General features: G+C 40.0%; 1 protein-coding gene across 1 annotated transcript; it reads left to right on the forward strand.

Annotated features, from left to right (window-relative positions):
• Positions 1–1,791: 1,791 nt before the first annotated feature.
• LOC136826631 (uncharacterized) lies at positions 1,792–3,528 on the forward strand. The gene is made up of 3 exons (XM_067083949.1): positions 1,792–1,928; positions 2,299–2,710; positions 3,139–3,528. The coding sequence occupies exons 1-3, from the start codon at positions 1,923–1,925 to the stop codon at positions 3,300–3,302; spliced, it is 582 nt and encodes a 193-aa protein (XP_066940050.1). The 5' UTR covers positions 1,792–1,922; the 3' UTR covers positions 3,303–3,528.
• Positions 3,529–6,939: the final 3,411 nt, after the last annotated feature.

The raw sequence follows: 6,939 nt of genomic DNA on the forward strand, positions 1-6,939 counted from the left end.
CCCTCTAAGAGTTAGTCCTTCCCCCACGCCCCGCCCCCTTGCATCTATGAGTAAAATTCCTCCCAGATTAGGAGGAAAAAAAAAAAAAAGAGAAAGAGGAGTTTCGAGGGACAGGAGGGAAGTAAATAATTACAAAATAATGGTAAGCCTAGCGAGTCTAACTAGAGTGGTAGACTATAGGAAACTAACATTAAAAGGCGATACTTTTTCATTTTTTTATAAGCTTCTGAATATTAGTTCCTCACTCCTGTTAAGAAAATAACGAATATAATTCTAGAATTTTAAAATTTTCCCTAAGCCTCGCGCCTCCTGAAATTGCTGATTGCCAGGTTGAGAACCACTGCCCTAAGCCCATTAGGGTAGCCACTGTTCACACAATTGTCAAGAAATACATTACTTTCGCAAGGAATATGCAGGCGACATGGAAGGAAATCTGAAAAGAGCTTTGAAAACCGGTTTCCGTATACGGGTCAGGGACCTTGCAAGGAATGATCCAATTTGAGCCTTATTTTAATCTAGCCAACATTATCCTAGTGGTGGCATTTGTAAGATATGCATAAACTAATGCGAAGGTAAACAGTCAAGGGAAGAGTTTACCACATTTCCCTTCTCAAGGACAGCAACGGACGACATCATTGATGGCCGGAGTAAATTAGACAGCTTTATCAGTAATACACAACCCCCGAACACCATCTTTGGATGCTGAGGCGGCTATACGATACAAAATTTCTTCGGCATAGCATTATGTTTGTTTTGACAGCAAGGAGACTATTGGATGTGAATTGTTCAGTTTCACTTTTCCGCTTCACATCTGAATATCTTCATAACTATAGGCTGAATTTTCGTCCAGGATAAAGTCGTGGTATGAGAGTTTTATCCATTCGTACCATTTGAACCCATAAAATTCTGATCCTGACCACCTAGTGAATTCTCAAAACAGATTAGTACGTACACAGAACAAAAAAAAAAATAGTTAAGATCAACACCTTGATGGAAATATTGCTCTTGACAAAGCTGTACGACAACGAACGGATTATCACTATCACGTTTACTCAATATCGACCGCTAGTACTACATTTATAGTTTTTTTTTTTTTTCACGGTCATTCCTTCGTAATCACTAGTATGAGGAATTTTGCGAAACCAACTCACTTTGCAAAATTACTTGCTGTATTTTTAAAGACCGATAATGCCATGAGGAATATATATGTGTGTGTGTGCATACACCTAAATGTTAAGCCACAAATAAGCCTTAGTATCGAATTCACCTTACCTTTAAGAACAACTTATACCTAAAGGAATAATAATATATCGCAAGAGTATTTGTGGCCTCATATTTGAGAGTATGAAAAGTCTCGCGTGAATAAGTGACAAAACTATTATATGTGTGTGTGTGTGTGTGTGTGTGTGTGCCTAGAACATAGGTGGCATGAAACTAAAGATCTGTATTGATTTGTGAATATCCGATTAGCAAATGTAAGTTTCCCGTGCATGACTCATATAGGACTAGTTTGATTGAATGAAGGAAAATCTATCATTTTCTTCCGCTGACGTAACCCAACGAATTCCCCTGCTGGAATATCCAGAAAGAGAACCTGCTTAAAAACTTACCGGCTCCAATTACTAACGCAGATCCTGCGTCATTGGCCAAAGAGTTGTTTGCTACTGATTAACGGATGCTCCAAATCTGCGCTTCCGGAAATTAGGGGAGAGGGAAGTGACAAACTCAATTATTGTTCTGATTTCCCTAGCACATATGGTAAGCATAAGAACTACTTAAAACCCTTCTAGAAGGCGAAAACAAGTGGGTCTTACATTGAGCCATCTGGCAATTTCACTGCGAATGTTTTTTGCAGAAGGTGGCTGGAGCATATAAAAGGTCAACGGGAATGCGTCTGCTAAGAGACTTCTCAGAAACTCAAGATGCAAGTAAGTGTTCTAAGACTTCTACACCAAGTCAAGTTATTGGTTCTGAAGTTCATTGCGATTTACTTTGTTTTTGACTGTGCTTAATTTTAAAAAGTTTGCAGTTGCCCGGGGCATAGACTGATTGCCATTGATTTCAAGTGTGATAAATCTAGAGGGGATATTGATCGGATGTAAATTCCGCACGTAAGTCTAGCAGTGAATTATCACCTGGCCCTAAATATCAAAGCTTATTTTTAGTACTTCAAACATCTCTCTCTCTCTCTCTCTCTCTCTCTCTCTCTCTCTCTCTCTCTCTCTCTCTCTGTTATTCCTTTTTGTTATCTATTTTTTTTTATAATGAACCTTAACCAATTAATTTCTTTTTTTACAGCGAGTTATAAGTTTGTTGGTACTAGCTGTAGCCCTCGTGGCAGCACAAGACAAGAAGCAGCAGGGAAATACAAGATTCGGTCCAGGTGGTCTGGCCGTACCTGTTGGAGTACCAGGGGGCCATTTAGGTGGCGGATTGCAAGGAGGGTTCCCAGGTGGTGGATTACAAGGAGGGTTCCCAGGTGGTGCTGTTGGCGGATTCCCAGGTGGTGCTGTTGGCGGATTCCCAGGTGGTGCTGTTGGCGGTTTCCCAGGCGGTGTTGTCGGTGGAGTACCTGGTGGTGTTGTTGGCGGATTTCCTGGTGGTGTTGTTGGTGGTTTGGCCGGGTGCCCCCCCGTCCCCCCACCAAGACCAGTGTGCAAATTCTACGAACGCAACCACTGTGGACATTACATTTGCTCCGTTGACCAAAGTGAGTAGATTGAGCGAATCTGGCTCAAGATTTTGTCAGTTACGTCAGAATTGGAAAGAAATGAATCAAGGGCTAATAAATTAATAAAATTCAGCAAGTATAAAGAAAAAAAGAAATAATTAAATCTCAGAGAAACTCATATATCTATATGCATATATATATTATATATGTATATTATATATATTTATACATGTATATATATACATATATATGTATATAACTGTTAACCTAATTTTCGAGGTATATAGAAGAAAAGTTCAATATAATTGCCTAATCCTACGCTACTCTGGTATGACTACAAATCACTTCATTAACTTTCGACGAGATCATCTTTAGGAAAAAAAATTCAGTTGAACTATTTCGTTATTATTTTTTTATTTTTATTTCCACGGATGTCGCCTCACGAATCTCCTCTTTTTCTCTTTCAGAACCGTTCGAATGCCCTCCAGTCAGACCCGAATGCCCCGGTCTGAGATTCGGCCCCACCATATGCTACACCGACGACAACTGCTCCGGTCATGACAAGTGCTGCCCCGACGCCTGCTTGGATCACCTGACCTGCAAAGGACACTCTTCCGGTGTCCTCTACTAAGGAGGTGCTTTTTGAAGGATTAGCCTCTTTCTTGCCATTAGCATTGTTGTTCGTCGCTGCTGTCGGCCTGTGGCTGATAAGAAATTGCTTTTGGCACCCTGTGTTTTTTTCTATCTCATTCATTTTCTCAAATCTTCTGAATACTCCGTGTTAGGCATTATCCTGGATGGGTGTTGTCTCCGTTGAAATCTATTTGTTAAGTTTTGTAATAAAAATTTAAATTATTTCTTTTCGTTTTATTAGGATTGCAATCCTATTTTGTCAGCCCTTAAACCGTTATAACCATGTACACCCTGTATACATGTAGCGTTCACTTAGTTATACATGGATATTTATGCCTAGTCATAAATATTTTTACCAAATCCTTCACACTTTGTTTTATCATTAAAAACCGGCAAATTGGATTAGTTAATCTAGTCGTTCTCTCACGTCTATTGTTGGTACATGCAAACAGGAAGTCCTAAGATAAGGATTACTCATGCATACGCTCTGTTCTCAGCACAACTCGAGAAATGCTTCGCAAGAGCTTCAAACAGAGGCAGTCAGTCTCTCAGAACTTAAAATATCTCGAAAAAATATAATGATAAATGTACACATATACAGATATAATGTACTTACTCAGCAAGTGCGTCTAAAATTCGTCATAAAAGATGATGGATCACTATACCTTCATCTCTGACCTTGTGGTGTGCGAGACCAGTAGACCGACGCATGCGAGGTTTACACATGTTTCTTTAAATTGTTTCCAAGAAATGGTAGATTGGAGAGTTTCTGTGGTCTGTGATACACGTTTGCAACATACATCGTTCATTAAATATGTTTGTGCATATAATAAACATTTTACGATCAAGGTAACTGTACTGGTTGGGAATATGTACTTGCAACCTTCTTCCACATGAACGTGTGCTCCTTCTGAATATCAGAGAGAAGCACCACAGGCATGCAGAATGAAGGTACCTCGGCCCGAGCTTCAGAACGGTGAAGAATGTCCTAGGGTCAAAACTTCGCATGGTTACAAGTAACAATGTTAATTTTGGGGCAACAGACGCTAAGTACGACTTGAAATAGGAGAATTCCAGTCAGTCACTTGAATAAGGGAAAGGTTATGTTACCTCTTTTTTACTTACCATTTACTGACAAGCAATAAAATTAAGTTAAAACCAACGAAGCTAAAAAGTAAAGCTGGAGAGATCTCACGATTACACCATCACCCATAAAAAAAAACTTATGTAGTGGAACTTTTTTTTCAGCAAGGAAGAGCTGTTGGCCTTGAAAAGACCCTTAAAACCTGTTTTTGTGCCGAGCAGTGATTCCCCTAAAGAGAGCTTTTCTTTATCTTAAGTTAGAAGTATATATTGTAAATACACATACACACAAACACTCACAAACACACACACATACATATATATATATATATATATATATATATATATATATATATATATATATATATATATATATATATATATGTAACTCAACTCTAAAGTCCTTACTGACAGGAAATAAAACTTTACAGGTTCATGATAATTGTGAGATTAAGATTAGGCTTAACTGCATTCGATAATTATGTTTATTGTATAATCTGGTTTACCCCAGGGGAAATGACAAGGTATTACCTAACACAGGAAGTGAAACACATAAGGTAACATGTTACAACACAGATCAAGAGAGAGAGAGAGAGAGAAAGAGAGAGAAGGGGGGTGGGGAAAAATCCGCAATAATATAAAAAAAAACAGGCAGATACAAAAATGTGCATCTGTCAAGATATACGGAAAAGCTTATATTCATTTGTTATTAAGGTAATTTCTTGTCACTTTATTACTCTTGTTGCGTATTTGCTTTACATTGCTAGGCTGCACTTTATGCTTAGTTAGTACTTATGGCACCTAGTGAGCTTTGATTGATTCTAAGAATACATAATGAATATATGTTTGCATGTATGTATGTACAGTTAGATACATAAGAATATGGATTTAAAGGGTCTTTTCATTCTTCAACACATCCTTGTGTCAATCCTCTGCAGATTTATATTCTTTTTGAAAATGCATTACAAGTGAATTACCATCTCTAATTTCCAATGTGCCGTCGTTGAATATACATTTTAAAACTATACTAATTATATTTTCACTGTGCAAACATACGCTTACAAATGTGCAGTGAACTCTATATGAAAAGTATTCTTATATCTTTAGGTAAAAGGCAATACCACCCAGATTTGTCCAGACACTATAAAAGGCAATTTTACCTATATGAGCTCTTAATTGTCCAGCCATTATAATCGTGCTAACCTAAAAGACGAGAGCTCAGTGTCAAGTTTAGCGGTAAATTGGATAAATATGTCCAGATTATTCATTTCTCGAGTTTATAGCATCTGAATAAATTGATCGAATGGATGACTCCATCGAACGTCTCTGCTTATGGTATGTACTCAATTTGGCTGTCTCAACAGGATCGAATAATTGTTATTGTCCCTCTTCCAAACCAAGTAGCTCTATAAGGTTGTAACCAACCTTTCCAATGGCAAGATTGCCGGGACTAATTTAGACTCTTCATCTACACGGCCTAAGCTGCAGCTGGCTCGAGATCATAGAGCGTCAATAACATGGAGTGGCGATCTCCCTGCCGAGCATGTGACCTCGGGCGGCCATATTGAAAGTCCTGGTCCATACCATACCCATATCCATATCTGTACCATACCCATACCTATACTCATACCCATATCTGTTCCATACCTACACCCATACCCATAACATACCTATAATAATACCTATACCCATATCCATATCCGTATCTGTACCATACTCATACCTATACCCATACCCATACTAATAACCATACCCATATCCTTACCATACCCATACCTATACCCATACCCATATCCATTCCTTACCCATACCCATATGTATACCATACCCATACCCACAGCTAAACTAACCTTACTAATAATAGTCAGCAAAAGTCTATGGGCAGCACCAGCCCCATTTACCCTCTGGTCATATACAAACAACCGACCATATCTTGGTGTACTGTAGGTGCAAGAGCAGCTGTTGATGAGTTTTGAACCAATGCTAATGCCATTGGCAGTTCCGGACCATCACCAGTAGTGGCTGCTGTTGTTCTAGACTTACCCGCTGAGTCCATTTCGAAACGAAAATAACAAAGCTCAGCCAAAAATCCTTTATTATATACTGTTGGGTCACTTAATGTTGAAAATTTGTGGACAGGGATGGGAAAGGAGGAGGAGGAGGGGGGGGGGGGGGAAGGGGAGGGGGGGGTAAGGGAAGGGGAGGAGGAGGGGGGAAGAGCTGGGGATGGGGAAGGGGAGGGGAGGGGATGGGGAAGGGGATGGGAAGGGAAAGGGGAAGGGCTGGGGAAGGGGAAAGGGAGGGGGAAGGGCTGGGGGAAGGGGAAGGGGAGGGGAAGGGAAGGGGAGGAGGGAGGGGAGGGAAGGGGAAGAGCTGGGGATGGGGAAGGGGACGGGAGGGGATAGGGAAGGGGAGGGAAGGGGGCAGGGGAGTGATGCGCGCGCGCACACAATACACACAGAAAGGCAGCCAAGGAATTTAATATAACAGAGTATCCGAAAACAGTTTGTACTTAGAGAAACGAATAATTTGAGGGCAGAGGTCTAGCCTAG

This window comes from Macrobrachium rosenbergii, chromosome 41, assembly GCF_040412425.1.
Source record: "Macrobrachium rosenbergii isolate ZJJX-2024 chromosome 41, ASM4041242v1, whole genome shotgun sequence".
NCBI lineage: Eukaryota > Metazoa > Arthropoda > Malacostraca > Decapoda > Palaemonidae > Macrobrachium > Macrobrachium rosenbergii.